This window comes from Urocitellus parryii, chromosome 3 (assembly GCF_045843805.1).
Source record: "Urocitellus parryii isolate mUroPar1 chromosome 3, mUroPar1.hap1, whole genome shotgun sequence".
Lineage (NCBI taxonomy): Eukaryota > Metazoa > Chordata > Mammalia > Rodentia > Sciuridae > Urocitellus > Urocitellus parryii.
Window position 1 is genome coordinate 2,859,847 of NC_135533.1, and position 18,727 is coordinate 2,878,573.

An 18,727-nucleotide genomic window follows, 5' to 3' on the forward strand; every position below is an offset into this window, starting at 1 on the left:
GCAATTTTACCTCCAAAGGGAGTCACCAGATGAGAATGTGTCCTTTTCAATTTTGTTATTCATTTCTCCCTTGCTGTTCTGTGCTCTTCTCTAAATTTCTCTTTGGAGTCATAGACTCTGAGTTTCCTTTTACACTTTCTGATATTAACTGTGAGGCTGTGATGGGTCATAGACACAGGTGGCTTTGGGGGCAGCTACGATTCTTGCATTCAGATGAAGAGGACCATGCTATTCTGCACTGGCACAGTCTCTGTCATGGAGTCTAAAAACCTGCAGGGCGTCGTGGCTTTATAACCTCCCTGGCATCTAATGTTTGGGGATTCCTGAACCAAGGTGGCAGCAGTGTGGTGGCACACTAGACCACAGCCAGCCACGGCCAGGAGGTGTGCACAGGGAGAACTGTGGACCCTGGGAAGTCATACTGACAGCAGAGGATAGGGTCAGGCCAAGGACAGCTGATCCGAATAGGAAATGTGGTAGGTAGTCTTTGGGTGGGAACGTACAGATTGTTTTTGTGGAATTAAAATGGCACACTGCTCAACCTCAGCTTATCTTTTTAAAATTCTGGAAAACAATATTTTAAAGCATTTTATTAGTAATATACATAAAAGGATATACATTATATATGACATACAAATAAAACATTTGCATGCCATATATGTGGGTATCTGTGAGTATTCTCTCTCTCCGTGCACAGGGAGAGGGGTGGAATGCAGCCAGAATGCAGCCAGCAGCCCAGGCGGCCCCTCGTGCCTCCCTCATGTGGGGTCCCTTCCCGGGGAACCTCATGTCTGACGTCTTGGAATCGTTTCTCAAGTTTTAGACTTTTTACATTTGCATCATAAACTTAATCATAGGAGGTGCATGCTTTGTGCCTGGTCCTTTGACCACTGTGTGAGTGAGAGTCATTGACAGGTGCCCAGCTTCTGCCTGGAATCGGGTTATCTCATCCTAAAGCCCCACACGCTGCCCGTGAAAACCGCCAACCGTTCAGTGATGGAAGAGCCTGTGTGCGCTCTAACAAGTCACGTGCTCCCCATGACTGCCCGAGTCCTGGAGAACCAGGCGCTTGCCCGCACCTTCTAGGCCCTTCTCCCTCTTCTCCCTGAACACCCCCCACCCCCACCATCCAATCCTGTCGCATTCCCTCCGTCCCCCACACCTGGCCCAGGCGTCTCATCAGAGGAAGCCCAGGTGACTTGCGTGGGCCCCTGGTGCTGGGCATTAGCACAGGGACAGTTCCTTGGTGCTGTCACACCCATCTGCCGGCAGAGTGATAGGTGGGTTTTGTCGACTCTCCTCCTGGGACAGAGTTCTGCTCTGCTGCAGCGGCTGCTGCAGCTAATGCTGTTTCTACCCAGGGTTCCTCGTTAGTGCTAATGGAGACTGAGGGCTGTGAGTGGGGAGTATGCAGGTGTCAGTCAGCTCTTCCCCTCTGTGACAAGCACCTGAGAAAGACAGCTTAGAGGAGGAAAGATCTGCTTGGGCTTGTAGCTTCAGAGGTTCAGGCCCTGGCTGACGGCTCCCTTGCTCTGGGCCTGACGTGGGGCGGAGCACCGTGGTGGAAGGGGGTGTGGAAGAAATCTGCTCAGCTCCTGGAGCCAGGAAGCAGAGAGAGAAGGACCTGGGGACACTAACTGCGCCTCCAGGGCACGCCCCAGTGACCTAGTGCTCCTATGGCTCCACCCCCCAGTCCTCCCTTTAGCTACCAGTGGATGATCCACTGCCAAGGTCAGAGCCCCCGTGATCAAGCACTTCCCAAAGCCCCACCTCTGGACATGCTGCACTGGGGACTCCCTTCAACGCGGGAGTCCTGGGGGATGCTTCTTATCCAGACCATAGCAGCAGGTGACAGTTGTAATAGTCCAGGGTACAAGAGAGACTGGTGAGAACAGGGGTATTCCTGGTGGGCTTCGTGGAAAATGAGCCATTAAAGGTGCTGAAAGGTCCACTGGAGGTAGAAGGAACTCCAGGAGGAAGGGCCACCCTGGGCCATCGTAAGTGGTCACTGATGGACCACGCCTGGGCTGGAGGTGAGGAAGTCATGGGGAGGATCAGGAGTCCAGAGGCGGGGAGGCCACCGGCAGATTGGGAGAGTCTGGGATAGCAGGCTCTGGATTTCAGGCTGGTCTCTAATTGTTCCACAGCCTTTGCCAAGTTCTGCATGAGAACCATTTCCGGAATCTAATGAAAACATTATTTTATCCCTGGGGGAGAGAGAAAGGGCACCCGAGAGCAGACAAACACTGGCTGAGTTTCACCAAGTTCCCAGGCTGGTCAGCCCGGCCATGGGCCATCTTGGCATCTGCTTGAGCACTCAGCCCCAGCCCAGATGACCTCAGTGAAGATACATGTGTCTGCAAGTACCAGGCAGCGGCACACATTGTTAGGTCCTAGGTGTCTGCAGTGTGGCACAGAACAGGTCCCAGGGTGATGCTGCGGCTCAGGACACCCAGGCCAGGTTGTCTCCACCCTTCGCTGCTGCCCCTTGGCCCTGAGAGGCTGCAGCAGCCTCACTAGCACATGCTCACATGGGCGGGGGGGGGGGGGAGGACTTCTCTCTCCACCGTGGAGGAATCGGTTCCCCAGGAGAAGCTGGGAGGCAGCTTATTTGCGGTGGCACTGTTGCCTGGAGACGTGGCTGGAGGGTGCTGGGAAAGAGGCATCTCACAGGCGTAGTCCCCCTGGGAAGAGGGCAGCCAGGAGACGGCTCTGGAGGAGGCAACCGGTGTCTGCCACAAAGAAGACCCTTGACTTACGGATTCCTCAGGATGCAGTCTGCATTCCGGGAACTTGGACAGCAAGTTTGAATCATCTGACATTGAAACCATCTGGGAAGAGGGCATCAGACAGCGTCTCGTGGAGGGAAGAGGAGTTCCCCCGCAGCTGACCTTCCAGGGAGCTGCAGGCGTCCGAGTACGGAGACGTCTTCACATCTCTCTTCTGACTTTCCATCATGAATTCCAGAGGAGTGTGAGGTGTGCCTTGCTTATTTATTGACTCCTACGCTCAAGGGCCATTTTTCTAAAGGATGGCCATCGGTGCTGATCATTCATGCTCGCGGGAAGACCGTGAGCCCAGGCGGGTGCCTGCGTGTTTACCCACGAGGGGCACGTTCCAGGCCCGGCTGCACCTGCAGCCCGCTCCAGGGCACAGGTGCTCTCCATGGAAAAGGGCAGATGTCACCTTGGCACCCTGGCCTCCGGGGTGTCCATGGCTGGGTTTAGAGGAGAGTCTCTTGGCAAGTTCCAGATGAGTTTTGAGAATGTTCAGGGCCTCCTGCTCCAAGGGCCTGGCTGATCGCTCTTTAGGGACCTTCATTTGGGCCAGCCAGGTCCAAAGGCAGTGGTTGAGGAGTGTGAGTTGAGTTGCCAGCTCAGGGTCGGGGACACAGACACCCATCACATCAGAAAATCAGAGAACAGGGGAGACCAGAGGCTGAAGCCTCCGGGGAGTCCAGGCTGAAGTGGCCGGCCTTCTCCTGGAGCCGAGGGCCTGCACCTTCCCACAGGGCTGTGTCGAGTTCCCCAAATCCGGTTGCCTTCGGAATGAACTCCGTATTCACAAGCAAGGTCCTGCAATCCCCGAAGCCTAGGTTCCGGGGGGCGCACAGACCCCCAGGTGCTCCGTCTCTCGCGTTTCTCTTATGCAGACACTTCCTGCCTGTTTTCTTTAAATTCAGTGACTGTCGCTTCTGCAGGGGACGACTCCCAAAGCTGTTAGTGGGAAGTGGGAGAGAGGCCACCAGGGATGGGGGTGTTAACCCACCACACGCCAAAAAGATGTCACGTTCAAATCCCTGGAAGCTGAGTGCTGGTACCATGGCAGAGGGTGGAGGGTCTGGTGTGGTCACATGGTCCATCTCGAGATGGGGAACATTCTGCATTATCCACTGGGCACCAAGGGCCATGAGAGAAGGAGACTCCACATAGACTGAGAGGAGATGACCCTGGGCCCAGTGGGCCAGCCAAGGAACACCGACAGCCACCAGGAGCTGGAAGGCACGGGCTTCCTGAGCACCTTGGTGGGAAGCCCAGCTGGCTGATTTGGACCCAGTGGGACTGATTTCCGACTCTTGCCTCTGGGGCGCTGTGGAGCTTTGTTGCAGCCAGGACTGAAGGACACAAGGGCCAACAGATGGCTTTGCCCACCCGTCAGCTCCCTGCCTTGCAGGCTGCCCAGGTTGTGGGCTGGAGATGGAACCAGAAGGAGGCGTGCAGGCTCCGGTCCCTGCCCTGCTGCCTTGTCCTCTCCCCTCCTCCGACGGTCCACAGCGGAAACCATGCCACGCTCCTCCCTCCTGGTGCTACCGGACAAGACTTGGTTCTGTATCATCTTGCCATGAAGGAGGGAATGGAAGTTGAGTTGACTGTTGATGCACTTTAAAATCTGGAGGAACACAGCTCACTCAGCATGCCTCATTTTTATTACTCTTTCCTTTTATGCATTCGGCAGACCCGAGCTCCCCTCACCCTCTGTACTAAATCAACAGGCACTAGCACATTAAGGAGAGGTCAACCCACAGAGCCAACAAAATCCGAATGGAATGTACACATCTGTAGGACAGATGAAGTAACCACCCTCTTCGACTGCGTGTGTCTGGGACTCGCTGCATGGTGCAGGCATTGGGGGTCCTTTGACTCTGTCTGGGCACTGCAGACTTGGCCACCTGCCCCTTCTCTACCCAGGGGCACTGCAGCCTCTGCTCATGCTGCCAACAGTACAATCACAGGGAAGGTGACCTTGGCGGACCTCAGCCTTGACGCATCATGAAAACGTGTGCTGACTCAGGATTCGAACCTGGGTCTGAGGATCTGCTCGAGACTCGAACATGGATTCATGTATTTTTATTGTACAAATCATAAATGTAAATAGTAAAAAATAAACAGTAGAAAACGACATTGGACTGACCGACAAACATCAAAACAAGGATGACCCTTTTCTCTGCCTGTTCTATGACCGGTCCCTGGGTTTCATGGCTTCCGTTTCCCCTTTGAACAAGTGTTTATCATTCAAGTGCTTCTTCCTATTAGGTCTGCATGTCCGTGTCCACAGACCACCAGCGGAAGGCCAGACATGAATCCCCATCTGCGCCCCTTTTCTTTCTTTTACCCCAAGTTATAAAACCTGTGAAGTGAGTTGAAGTCCTCCACATACGTATTTCCTGACAGTGTGTGAGCATGTGTTTATGCAGACTCCCCGGGTGATGACCTCACGTCCTTGTGGCCACTCTGGGAAGCCCCAGGCTGGGAGACCCCTGCCCACCCACCACCCGCTCAGCTGAGGGCAGTTTGCCACCTCTCTTCTCACTCTAATAAGATCCCCGGCAAACAATAGAAAGTTCAATGGAAACCCTTGTTGACACGCACAATGGTGTACTTCAACACCTCTGTGTAGAGGACGGTCTCACTGCGGCCCAGGCCCCAGGAATCCCACCTACTACACATCGACTCCAAGTCCAGAAGGGCATTGGCTCCCAGGTCCCAGAGCTCCTCAGGTCTCTGAGAGTGTGGCTGAGGCTTTGGGAAAGCCCCATCCTGGGCAGGATTCATCCTGGGGATCTGTGAAGTGAAACAATGAGGGTCCTCTCCTAAGACACGGCAATGGGCTGGGCAGGTGACCACCGCAGACGTACCTGCTCAGAGCGGGAAACGGAAGGGAGATGAGTGTCGCCAGTTCCCAGAATCTCTAAAGGCACCGGGGACGCTCTGAGGCTGCCCGGCTGCGGTCATGTCCCGGGGCTCGCGGGCCGCCCTGGGGCTTGTCCAGGGAGGGAGCCTGGTGGTAGCAGGCAGTGTGGTCAGCCTGGCTCTGCCCGGGGCGTGGGGTCCAGCAGATGCTGTTTCACCATCTCTCTCCCCTCAGTCCAGCTGGGGAACAAATCCTCAGGCAGCTGTGGTCTCCTGTGTGTGTCACGGGTGCCTTTCTTTGACAAAGGCTCCTCTGCGGGGCCTACAGAAATGCCCGGGGTGGGGGGGACACGTGAGTCCCACGCTGTGGCTCCCAGAGCCTTTGTGTGGCCGAGTGCTGGCCCACAGTCTTCCAGGGCCCTTAGCCACAGGCTGCTCCGTCACAGCCCCCACCTCTGCCCTCTGCACAGGGAAGATTTTAATTGCCATATGTTTGCAAGCTGGGCAGCCTGAGGCGTTCCTCCAAAGAACCTGGACCAGGAGCCTGCGAGCGGCCAGCAGGGAGGCCGCGCTGGCACCCAGCTGGTCCTGAAGAGCCGAGGTGCTCCACATTCGGCCTGCTGCAGCCACGTGACCATGGTACTGGCCGGCCTTCAGCTACAGGGATGTCCACCACAGCCAGAGAGGGAGACGGAGGAGAGGCGCGCCGTGGGAAGAGACAGCTCACGGCTCCCTCTGGGGCAGGGAAAGTTGATGAACCGAGGTCATGGTCATGTCTTCATGACTCTGACGGTTCCAAAATAATGGAGTTGTGCACATCAAGAGTGTGAATTTTAGGGCACATGAGCTTTATCTTTAAAAATAGGTAGTAAACCCGTCAACCTGTGTGCGTGTTGTGCGAAGTCACGGGTGGCCAGGGGCTGTAACTTGTTAAAGGAAGAGATTTGTTTCCTATTGCTAAAGGAATGGAGTTACAGACACGCAGAGGAATGGCTACCTTCCCTGTAGCTGAAGATTTAAAAAAATTAGATGTTAGAATATTAAAAAAAAAATGTACAGGGTATGTGGATTAAAACTGATAACTCAATTTCCAGCATTTCAATAAAAGTGAAATGTGTCTAATTTTAATATCGTGCTACTAGTTCTTTATATGCTTTTAAGGACCTGTGGACTTATAAGAAAAAGCTTTTAATATGAAGCAACATCTGGGAATTTTCATGCACATATGCTTTAGCTATACCATAAGTACTATACTTCAGTAACACAAAGACTTTACTATTTAAAAAAGCAAGACTAAAAGCAAAGGTATAGATTGTAGAAACAAATGATTTCTTCATTCGTATGAAATCAACCACATCTACAATGTGCCAAACCCCTTAGAAGATGAAGTCATGATTCCTATCTTAAAAAGAAGAGGGGAAAAAATCATTCCCAGTAATGTAGACTTAAAGGAAAAAAAGAGGCCTGGCCAACTCTTCAAGTCAAAAATAAATATATTCCACAGAGGTGTCAATGGTGGGTTTTCCTATAGCTCTTCTACTCTTGCTCATGTAAGGTGGTTGCTAGTTAGCTTTCCATCGCTGTGACAAAACACTCGAGAAAAGCCAATTTAAGAGAAGAAAGGTTTCTTATGGCTGAGAGCGTGAGAGCCATCGGTCCATAGTCACCTGACTGTTGTTTCTGGGCCTAGGAGAGGCATCATGGAGGAACAAAGTTTCATGGTAGCCAGAGGCAGAGAGAAAAAAGAGAGAGGAAAGGGACAAGATAGCACCTGTGAGGCCATGACCCCAAGCACCTGCTTCCTCAACTAGCGCCCCCCCACACAGTTTCCACCGTCTTGCAGTCATCATCTAATTATGAACCTACCAGTGGCTTCACCCACTGATGAGGTCAGAACCCCATGATCCAGGCACCTCCCAAGGCCCCACCTCTGGTCATGGCTGCATGGGACCAGCCATCAATGCATGAGCCTTTGTAGGATTCTAGATTCAAACCATTGCAGTGGTTTCATGTGAGTCTCCTGCAGACTGTGCCATTTAGTGTCCTGCCTTCGAGGTTGGGCTGCTCAAGAGCCATTTCTCCAGAGGAATGTGTTCTGATGTGTCTGGAGTCCGACCGACTGCACAGGGAGGAGCGCTCCCTGGACACACCGCTGTCCCTGCTTAGCTGCTATTTCTGGGACTTTTGTCTACATAGGAGATGCCACGGCCTCAGCTCTGCACGGAAGTCAGCGGGTGAGCAGTGTGCCACAGCTGGACAGTGGAATTCAGAATAGGTCAGAAATCCCAGGGCTCTCAGGGCGACTTGCGAGAGGTCGCCTGGTTCTGCATTTCATTGTTCTTGGCCTGTTGATAACGCAGCATGTTATAAATTTCGTCTTTCATTAGGATAAGAATCTACCAAGGAAACAGGAGTAGTATCTACAACAGGTATGGACCGCACTTCTGTTACCTAAAAAATAAAGGTCTAATTGGAAGGGCTGGTCCAGCGCCTAGCTGTGCCTGGCCCAGGGCTCCCAGCCGTCTGCACGCTGGCCGAGTGGACGGAGGGTCTCAGGTCTCAGGCAGCCCTTTCCTCCTCCCCCAGCCGCACCCACATCAGGCTCATCATTAACGAACAGGCCAAAGTGGCTGGGTTTTCTGCAAAGCAACCTCGTTGGACTCGGGAATTTAAACACTGAAAACTGGCAACCTCTTTGGTCCCCACCTGTTCTTCTGACGTGTTTGTAAGAGAGCAAACAAATATGATCAACATTCATAGGAAAGACAAACATTCAAAATGGAAAAAACGCTCGGCTCTGGGCGAGGCACAGGGTTCTGTCTCCCCTTGAAGTCTGACCTCTCTAACCCGCCGTTGTCTGTCTCCGTGGGCTTCTGCGGTCCCAGCTCTTGGCGGCTGCCACCTAGCTGCCCACACCTGGGGGAGAGCCATGCAGCCTCCAGTGCCTGGCTTACTTCCCTGAGAGCCTTTCCTGCCTCCCATTCTGGCGGGCCTCTGGAGAGGTAATAAATACCTTGCACTCTGCAGAGTGCAGCGTAGGGTGACAGCTGCTCCGCTTGCTCACAGAAACAGAAGCTTGCAAGCCGTCTCTGACCTGGGAGACCCGTCCCCTTGGCAGACTTGCCAGGTGCTCCCCTGCCCTGGCAGAGGTCGGTGGCACCATGAGCAGCCAGGCTGCCCCAGATTTGACCCATCTTAGGGTGAAGGGATCTATTCCTAGTTTAAAAGTGTCCAGAGAAGAAGTTCCAAAGCCTTCTCTAAAGCGTTCTCTAAAGCATTCTCTGACGGGTTTATGTTGAAGAGCGTTGCTCTTGGACAAATATCTTAGGAACGAAGGGGAGGCTGAGCGGCTTGCCAGATGCACTGACCCTAAAGAGACTCCATCCCTGCGGGGGCCAGCGTGGCCACACAGCAGTCAGAAGAGCTGAGGGATTGTCTGCAACACAAGGAGCTAAAGGGCTGAAAGAAACCTGGCTTTTCTGTGATCCCCAAATTCCATCAGGGCGAAGCCAAACTATAAAACCTCACCACTTCCTCTATCTCCAGCTAGCTGCTGACTTCCTGTTCAAGTGGAGGCTTGAACATGCATGTCTTCTGGGTTTTGGCTTCAAATATGTAGAAGTGGTAGGAAAATAAACAAGAAACACATCTTGGATTTCACAACAAGAGCAGGGTCTTCACCTGCCTGGTGTGGGAAGAGCAAGGAGAGACCTGCCCAGGAAGCCAGGCTGAATCCCTGGCCCCTCCGGGCACATAGGCCAAAGTCGGGCTCAACAGGAAGGCTGCCATGCTGGTGTCCAGGAGAGGCCAGAGGCTGATCAAGGGACCCTCCCCTAAAACCTGGGCACAGGGCTGTGGCCCAAATGGCCACGTGAGACCTGGTTGAGAGCCACTATCCAGACAGCGTTGCCAGACTGCCCAACGCCATCTCAAGCACATAGCTGAGAGTCTCTCACGACCAGGACACTGTGACAAGCTAGGGACCAAGTCCCCACAGAACGCATGTCCTGATGCAGGAGAACAGTTCATGAAAACTGAGGTCCAGAGAACTTCAATCAATAGGGAAAACAGAAAATGGCATCTCAGGTTTTTAAAAGAATTATCGATGTGATTAAGGAGATTGAAACTATAAAATAATTAGAGTAGAGGATCTTGAGAAGAGCTAATTAGGAAATTTAGAAATATAAGTATTTAAAAATCCAGCCACTGGGTGAGAAGGGTCCAGGCAGGCAGGAGGAGGTGTGGGCACCTGGGAGACTGACCCGGAGGGGCCTGCAGAGAACCGGGAGAGATGTCCAGGTCAGCTCCTGCAGGCCAGCTGGGACTCAGGAAGGCAGGGCCAGGAGGACGGAGCAGCTGCGAGGGATGAGGTCATTGTTGGGAACGTTTCTGACGGGCAGGTGGCCATGCTTGGGCCCAGAATGGCCATAATTAACCTCTAACCAGGACTGGAAGGCAAAATGCAGCAGCCTCCTTTTCAGATGGAAGCTCAGGACAGCTCAGGTGTGAGAGGCTGCCCCTCCTCCCAGCTCTCCTGCCCAGGGCCCTGGGCGCAGCAGGCCCAGGACTTGGTGAGCAACTGCAGCCCCGCCCTCTCCCCCCGCCTTCCTCCCCAATGTCCTCTTATCTCCTTTATCTGGCCATTTGGCTCTTTTCTTTAGGAGGCCTCCCCAGAACCCCTCCCACTTTCTCCATCCCTGGTCCCCTCGACCGTCAGCCCAGTGGCTCTCCCTGCCCCGAGCTCCATCACTGCTAGGTCCTGGGCTTCCCTGGACTTTGGTTGCCTGCTCCTGAGCGGGTGCAGCAGACGTGGGTCTCTCCACTGGGGGTCCTGAGGGTCACGTGGTCTGTGGAACGTGCATCACTCATGCCTGCCATCCCGCGAGGCCTGGGGGGCTGTGTGGACTGAAGCCAAGGTTTAGCTGGCAGTGGAACGTGGGCCTGAGCCACCCAGGGGCCCCACAGGGAGCGCCTTCAAGAGGCGGAGCTGATTGCTGACAAAGTTCCTGTCCTAAATGGAGTGATTTTTTAAAAAAACTATTCCTTTTTTTTAGCCTTAGGTGGACACCATCTTTGTTTTATTTCTATGTGCTGTGAGGGTGGAGCCCAGTGCTTCTCACATGCCAGGCGAGCGAGCGCTCTACCTCCGAGCCCGGCCCCAGCCCCCTAAATGGAGCACTCTGAAGAGCACAGACCACAGCCTGCCCCGCAATGCTCTGTGCATTCTCAAAGTAGCTTTAGAAACCAAGGAAGACTTTAAACACATCTATGAAAAAAGAGATTTAGCAAGTGGACAAATTCCCCTCCACCTCTCACTCCCACCGTGGGTCTTCGGGAGCCTCACACTGTGTCTTCTTCTGCGTGTGAAGACCTCGGCCTGGAGAGCTACCGTCTTCCTGGGGGCGTGACGTTCAGGTTTTAGTGGTTATTTGTCTTGTGGCCACATGTGTGGTCTGGGAAGTGTCCACAGCTCTTAGTTGCCAGGCCACAGCATAGGAGATTAGATCCCGGGGTCCGTAACGTGCTCAGGTCTAACCGTCCTCCCTGAGCAGAGCTCCTGGTTCAGCCGAGCCCTCCCAGGGCTGCTTCAGGGGCACAGGGAAAGCGCTTGGCTGGCTTCCACGTCGTGGGCAGCACCTGGACACCCCCACAGGTGCTCCTGTCCCAGTGAGGCCCCCTTGAATCACATCACTCTGCACCTTTCAAAAGACTTTTGTATCCAATGAGCCTATTTGACAGTGAAGAAATCAACCCAAACATAAAGGAAAACATGGCTTTTCAGATAACTTCAATAAACCGTAATATCCAGAGGCCAAAAGAAAGCAATGGGAGGCGATGAAACAGTCTCAGAAACTTGGGGGATTTGCTGAGCAGACGCGTATTCTGACTCATCACACGATTCCCACAGAACTCCCTGCTAGCCTCCCGGCCCCCACGGCCTTGAACCCCGAGATTAAAGCAGGCAACGTGTAGTGCCAAGGACCAGCACCCTGGCAGCCCGTGACGCGGAGGATCACGGACGGACCAGGAGCGGACGTCACAGGCAGGGACGCAGTGACCCGAGCCCCTGACGGTCCCACCCCCTGGCAGCACTGCGAAGCCAAGGGCACGGGGACCAGGTCTTGAGGAGAGTGCAGTGACGTTCAGTATCTTCTATTAAGAGGGCAGGGGCCACAGAAGCTCTCTAGAGGACAGCGTCGATCAGAAACGGTCTCACTGAAGGAGTCCCTGGTCAGCAGGCTGTGGGTCAGCTCCGCTCCAGACAGGTGACAGTGCAGACAGCCGACTCCCAGCCTGCCCTGCCCATCTGGATTCCTGTGCCTGGGGGGAGGCCCTGGGGAGAGCCCGCGAAGGCGGAGGAAGGGAGCTGGTCAGGTGGACTGTCCTCCAGGTCCCTCTGTTAGCTCGGGCTCCCAGGTCCTACATCTTTTCAAAGCAGATAAACGGGATTTTGTGGCTCTTCTGAGGAGGAGCTAAATCCCAGAAACTTCACCCTCTGGAGGTGGGGAAGGGCTGCCAGGTCTTCCAAGCCCCGGCAGCCGGTGCCGTTAGCTGAGGATCCCTCTTGGGCAGGTAGTGGAGTAGTTCCTTCACAGCTTATCCAGGGGCCGCCTGAGCCTGGGAGTCGAGATGGGGCAGGGCAGGGTCTGGGAGTTGGCACACAGGTATCTGGATGGCTATCCTTCTGGACAGGAGGAACCCCCACCCAGAGACACCAGGGACTAGGAGGCTCACAGAGAGTAAATACCCAAGGAGCATCTGTGTGCCTCCATGTTCTCAGATGCCACAGTCTGGCTGGGCACAAATAACCCGGAGGTCACGAGCCACTTGTAGGTTCAAACAGGAACTACTTTATTGCCTGAACCCAATGGGAACTCCACCAGAACTCAACCAAAACTCTGCGAGAACCAATGGGAACTCAAAAGTAGCGGGCACCCGAGGTAGCAGGAGCCGCCTTATTTCGGGACAGCAGAGGTTTATATACACAGCTGAATACACAGCTTGTTTCAATTTAGCATCATCCAGTTACAGCCATCAGTCATTATCTTAATAATTATACACAGCTTAACTGAATTATCATCATCTTAATGGCTCGCTGGCATTACTTCTCAACCACTCCTTCTGGCAAAATGCCAGGCGCCATCTTGACTTGGTTGTGGCTCTCAACACTCAGAAATCGCCATGCCGGCTGTGGTTAATGGTGTCAGTGAGTGTTTGCCGCACAGGCACCTGCACCTGGCCGAGGGCTCCATTCTGACATCTGTGCCTCCCTCTTGCTCAGCCTTGACACAGTCATTTACCCCCAGATATGGTCATTTCTGTACTCCAGTAGGAGTGGGAAGGGGACTGTTCTGATTCGTGATGCCTTACCACACTTTTGTTTTGTTCTGGGTTTTAGTTGTGAATGGATACAATGCCTTTATTTTATTTTTTATGTGGTGCTGAGGATGGAACCCAGTGCCCTCCACGTGCAGGGCGAGTGCTCTCCCACTGGGCTACAGCCCAGCCCCTTGTTGTTCATTAAATTATCAAAAACAACAGAAAACAAGGCCAGCCGGCATTCACCTTCATTTATAGAAACTGTGTTTCCCCGTAGATGCTATTTCCGAATGGCAACCAGGATGTGTGACGGTCCATCTTTATTGATTAAAAAGCCGGTCTGACCCTCTGCCTCCTCTTTTCTAGCGGAAGACAACAGTCTGTCCCAGAAGAAGAAGGTCACCGTGGAAGACCTCTTCAGTGAAGATCTCAAACTCCACGACCCCGAGGCCAAATGGATAAGTGGTGAGTCCCGCGTCCCTCCCTGCCCCCTCCTCCCCCAGTGTCGGGCTCAGGCTGCAGGGCCTGTCCACGGGCAGGGCTTTCCTGTGACAGCAGTGGCCTCTGGAGGGTGGGCTCCTCACGCTGTGCCTCCGCCTGTGCTTCAGGAGAAACGCTGCGAGGACCTCCCTCCCTTCTCACAGAGCCTTTGTTGCTCAGGCCGAGATGGGCCGCGTTGCTAGGCAACAGGGCCCCGGAGAGCAGCTGAGCTGCCCCCGCGTGGTCCTGACTCTCTGCAGCTCCTGCTCTCCCTTCTCTGAGCAGAGGAACCGGAGAGAGGTGCAGGGAGCCTGGTGTGCAGGTGGGATCCATCTGTTTTCCCCTTGAGGTTTAAAGTGGATCAAATCTAGGTTTCTTGTTTGAGGGATTTGTTTTTTCAATAGCAAAACAAAGAATTAGGGATGGAAAGCCACATGTTCATCTTTTGCTGGAATTGGACATGATCTTTCTCCCCTATCTGGGCCTGAAACCGGGCGATTGCATCCATGGGAGCCAGATGTCGATGCCTGTTCACCCTCCCGGCGGCGCCTCGCCTGTTATCTCCAGGGCTGCTGTTAGCATTCGGTGGAGTTGACCCTTGAGAGTTAATCCTCGGGTTGGCACACCTTCCCAATGTAGTGTTCAAGGCCTAGTCTACTTCCTGACTTTCAGAATGAATAAGGTCCAGAGAGGGCAAGTCACTAGTCCAAGGTCACGCAGTGGGTTAGCAGTGCATCTGTGGTTAGAAGTCCACCTCCTGGACTTGCAGTTTTGCTCTCTTTCCCTGTGCTGCTCTCTGGGAGAGTGACTTGAGTGCTTGTGTGTTGTGCTGTCACAGTGCCTCTAAAACGTTCCTCATGCCCCTAGACTCTGAAAAATTAGTTAGTGAAGCCTCTTGGCCTCAGCCTCCCACATAGTTATTGCTCCTCTTTTGTCCTCTAGGACGACTCAGTGTCCATTCTGACCCTTGGATGAGCTTATTTAGCTTGAAAGAACAGGTGGCTCTTGGAAGGAATGTGTTTTATAAAACCAGGAGAAATGAGAGCCAGGGGTCGTGGATGTGGGTGAGGCACCCAGAGAGCCCAACGAGGCGAGCAAAGGGTTCCATGGTGAGGAGCCCTGGCTGGGCGCCCACTGTGTGCTGTGTTGCCGGTAGCACAGGCACCTGGAGCACCTGGGGCAGGCCCTGGGCCGGGTCTTGGGAATGAGATGTGGTCCCTGTCCTGAAGGAGCCAGAAGTCACCTTCTGGAGCAGCCATGTGATCTCACGTGCAGGAGGCAGGAGAGCGGGATCCCATTCTTCCTGAGGAGGCACTGCAGGGATGGCGTGAGCTGAAGAGTGGTCAGCCTGGCTGGAGAAGCTGAGAGCAAACCCCGGTAAAGCCAAAGTCTAGAAAGCTGGCCCCGTGACGAGGAGGGCCCAGGGGGGCTGAGAGACGACGCCCAGGGCTAAGAGAACAACGGAACCAAAGTGGGCGGCGAAGCAGACGGGGGAAAACCAGGGCCAGAAATGAGGCCGACAGCCAGGCCCCAGGGTCAGGCGGCTGCAGGAGACCGGGCAGATCCACAGGGGCCCACGCAACCCAGCTCTGTATTTTTTATTGGAATTACATGGTTTCAGACTTGGCCTGAATCAACCCTCTATATGAAAAACAAAACAAAACCAAGCACAAAACCCACAGGCAGAGGTGTGGAGGCCCAGGACAGAGGCGTGCCCTCCCAGGTGGGCACCGTTAACCGTACAAGAGGCTTGTGTTTCATGAGTGAGTGATGGACCTGGCCCAGAGGTGCCCTGGCTCTGGAGGGAGCCAGCAGAATTCCCTTCTACCTCCAGGGTTGGAGGTTAACAGCAGCAATAGTCGAAAAAATACAGAGCTGGGTTGCGAGGGCCCCTGTTTTCATCATGAACGTCCATAACCTGACTACTCAAACGGCAGAGATGGCTTATTAACCCTGTCGCGGGCCACAAAAGGGAGAAGGCTGTTCCTAGAAAGACGGAAAGACAGCTTTCCTTCCTCTTTCCGCCGTGAGCCACAGCACCGATCTCCTTGGCGTCAATAGGACCCGTGACTTGCTTAGGTAGCTGCCGCAGCCACCTAGGGAGGCCTCTGGGTGACACCCCAGCAAAGTCTTCTGCTTCTGCAGTTAGGAAGGCAGGCTGGGCCCCACCTTGGAGAACCTGATAAGCCCCAGCCCTGGGCTCCCAGCGGGCTGGACCACCTGCATCCTTCAGGAGACTGCCCTCCCTCTTCTCAGTATCTCTGGGCTGCCTGGCGGACACACGCTGATGAGCTTGCCTCCAGCCCCAGGCAGGGCCCAGCCTCAGGGCCCCTCCCGGCCCACCTCCTCCCTGCAGCCTGTTCAACTGCAGTCCCAACGCGCTGGGAGCCCCGTGCTGGCCCAGACCCGCCGTCTGTGTCCCCTCATTTCTCATCAGCCGCCACTTGTTAGCACAGATCCCTCCGAGTCTCGGGATGCAGGACTGGAGAGACTGTAAAATTGGAGAAAATTGCTTCCTTTGAATGTAGGAAAATATCAGCTGGCTGGTTGATACTGGAAAGTGTATGTTTTAGAAGATAAAATTGGAGTTAGTGCACAGGGTTCAAACCAACTTGATTTGCTTTATTCTCTTTTGTTATTTTGAAAAAACAGTATTTTTTTAAACAAAACTGTGGGGCTCAGTAAAGGGGGAATTTGAGTTTAAAATGTTTGGGTTTTTCTACTGCTATTTTGGAGGCCGCAGTTTTTTATTGGTGCCTTGCGCCTTCAAGGGTAGAGTGGAGATGTTCCCTGGAGGCCATCTGGTGCTGCGGTGACCACAGGTGGTGCCCAGAAAGGGCAGGTTCCGCAGGAATAAGTGGCCCTCATGGCTCCTGAGCAGATGGAGATGGTAGGAGGGACCACCTAAGTCACTGTGCAGAATGCACGTCGTCCTGCCTTGGCGAAGCCCTTGAGAGAGAAGCCGGAGAAGTCACAGTCTTGTCTGTGCACACTGCCAGTCCCTGCTCTCTCTCCTGTTGCCGTCTTCCAGACCCCACGTCTCCTCGGGGAGGGACCGTCCCCAGTCTGCCCACCTTGGCCCCCGAGCCCAGGCTGGTCCCCTGCCTTCCCGGCTCATCCTGAGCACCTCCACTGAGCCCAAGCTGCCTTCTGCTGAACCTCCTTCCGGGGTTTCCTACTGGAGTCTCCATAGTCCCAACAGGAAATATGCAAAAATAGTGGCACTTGGTGGCCCCAAAGCCAGTCAACAGCTGTGGTGGCAGAAATAACAAAGCTACGTCACACACCTTGGTGACGCTGTCCCAGTCTTTGGCAACACTTGGAGAGGGAGGCTTTTATATTTATTTATAAATAAGGAAGCCATTGATCCAAGAGGCTAAGTCCCATTTCCTAGGCCCCAGCGCTGCAGGCCTCCTGTGTCTGCCTGGGTCCTGTCCCACTGTTTCCCTCAGGACCGTGACCTCTGCCTCGTGTCCCTGGCCAGACCAGGACCCTTGGAAGCTGACTGCCTCTGTCTCCTCCCTCTTTCTCTGAAAATGCCTGTATTTAACACTTCTACTCAGAAACTTGCTCATTCTTCATGGCTTGGTCCAAACCAGAACTCTGAAATCCAGTCAGGGCATCGGGCTGACCAGGACCAAGGCCACCAGCCCACGGAGGAGGGAGGCATGTCCTCACTCTGGGCAGCGAGTGAGCCTCAGGCAGGGCAGTGCTGGGGCCCTTCTCCTGCCCCTGCTCCTGCCTGAGGTGTTGCAGGCTGCCACCCGAGCAGGACTCCAGAGCCCCTGAGGGATGGCATGACGCTGGCCCTGCTACTGGGACTATTGCATTCATGACCCGGGGGGGACTCAGGTCTCTTAAGCCAGCCTCCCCAGTGATTTCTGTGTGCAGGGGCGGCTTCCGACTCCTTGAATCCAGTTCCGAGCTGGCCGACGCTGTTTTGTTATAAAATGGCAGACTTGTCTTGTCTTTGGAGCTCCTATGTTTGTGTGTGTGATTCATGTTTTATTTTCTTAAGGAGGAGGATCATAGATGAGATTTCCATGTTGTTTTCCTTCTCAGGGAGGAGACAGGTATTTCCCAGGACATTAAATGGTTGTCTCAAGAGCTCCAAGTCTCCTTAGGGATTTCCCTGTGGACCCCCAAGGTACCCACCCCCATTTTTCCTACCTGAAGGGGCAGGTGGGCATGATGGGCCTGCAAGCCTGGCATTGGGGGACGCCAGGTCTTTCCTCAAGGCGAGATCCAGGCCCTGGGTAGGGGTCCCCTGCCTGCAGATGCTGGCAAGAGGGCTTCTGCCCCAGCAGCCACAGACCTGTCCACAGTTAGCAGCGTTTCAGTAAAAGAGTCTGAGAACCCAGGTGAGCGCCAGCATAAGGGCCTGTTTGGCCTGAGGGAGAGACTCTGGTCCCTTCCTGGAGGCATCCTTGTGAAGCCGCCCAGGAAGCCCTGCTGACTAGAGTCTCCTGTCCTTCCACACAGTGACCCCCGCACCCGCTGCTCTGTCGGTCCTCGACCAGGGCGTCCTGCTAGAGCCTGGTTAACTACCAGGGACACTCTCAAACACGGGTCCCCTCTTAATGGATAGAGTGGCTGGAGCGCTTCATACCTGAGCATCATCCCTGCGGCCATCACCTTCCACCTGCAGAGCGCCTGCCTGGTGTCCTTGGCCTCTGCCCCCTGACCACAGGCTTCTTGGGGCCACCCCACATCATAGCGATCATCATCGTCCCTCCTAGGCCAGGGTGCCTGGCACGTCATGAAGTCCTAGGAGCATTGACTGGACGACTGGCTCAGCCGGTGGGCAGGCGTGTCCCCGGGGAAGGTGACTCGGGGCACCTGAGCTCAAGGCTGATGAGGGCCCACCAGGTTCTTCATTCGTCCAGCTCTTGACACTCTCAGGGATTATACCGATAGATACACGTCTGAGTTTGTTCTCTTGGTTTAACTGGCGTCTTCTGATAGATGGTGAGACCTGCTCCCCAGGGTGAGTTTTACCCTTGTCACTTAATGACCACCTACTGGACGTGGTGCAGTTCTGCAGGGCACGCTCTCACCTGTGTGTGCAAAACTACCCTGAGAGGGACGTGAGGACCCGAGGTCCCACAGCCCTGAGTCCTCCAGCAGGGTGTCCACCAGAAACAAACAGCACTCCACCTGCGGAGGACACTCTGCTGTTCCTCCTCCCCGCCTGTGACCTGCCCTGTCCCTCCTGCACCTACACCCCTTCTTGACACAGTTCTGTCTGGTCTCCACCTTGAGTGGACGTGGTCACATCTCTATTCTCAAATAGAACA

At 54.3% G+C, this 18,727-nt stretch overlaps 1 protein-coding gene across 1 annotated transcript in view; it reads left to right on the forward strand.

Moving 5' to 3' along the window:
* Dpp6 (dipeptidyl peptidase like 6) overlaps window positions 1–18,727 on the forward strand; it is a 600,350-nt gene that overhangs the window by 294,880 nt on the left and 286,743 nt on the right. Inside the window, exon 3 of the mRNA XM_026406182.2 lies at window positions 13,317–13,415. Within this exon, the coding sequence (XP_026261967.1) occupies window positions 13,317–13,415 (99 nt within the window). The remainder of the gene's footprint in view (window positions 1–13,316; window positions 13,416–18,727) is intronic.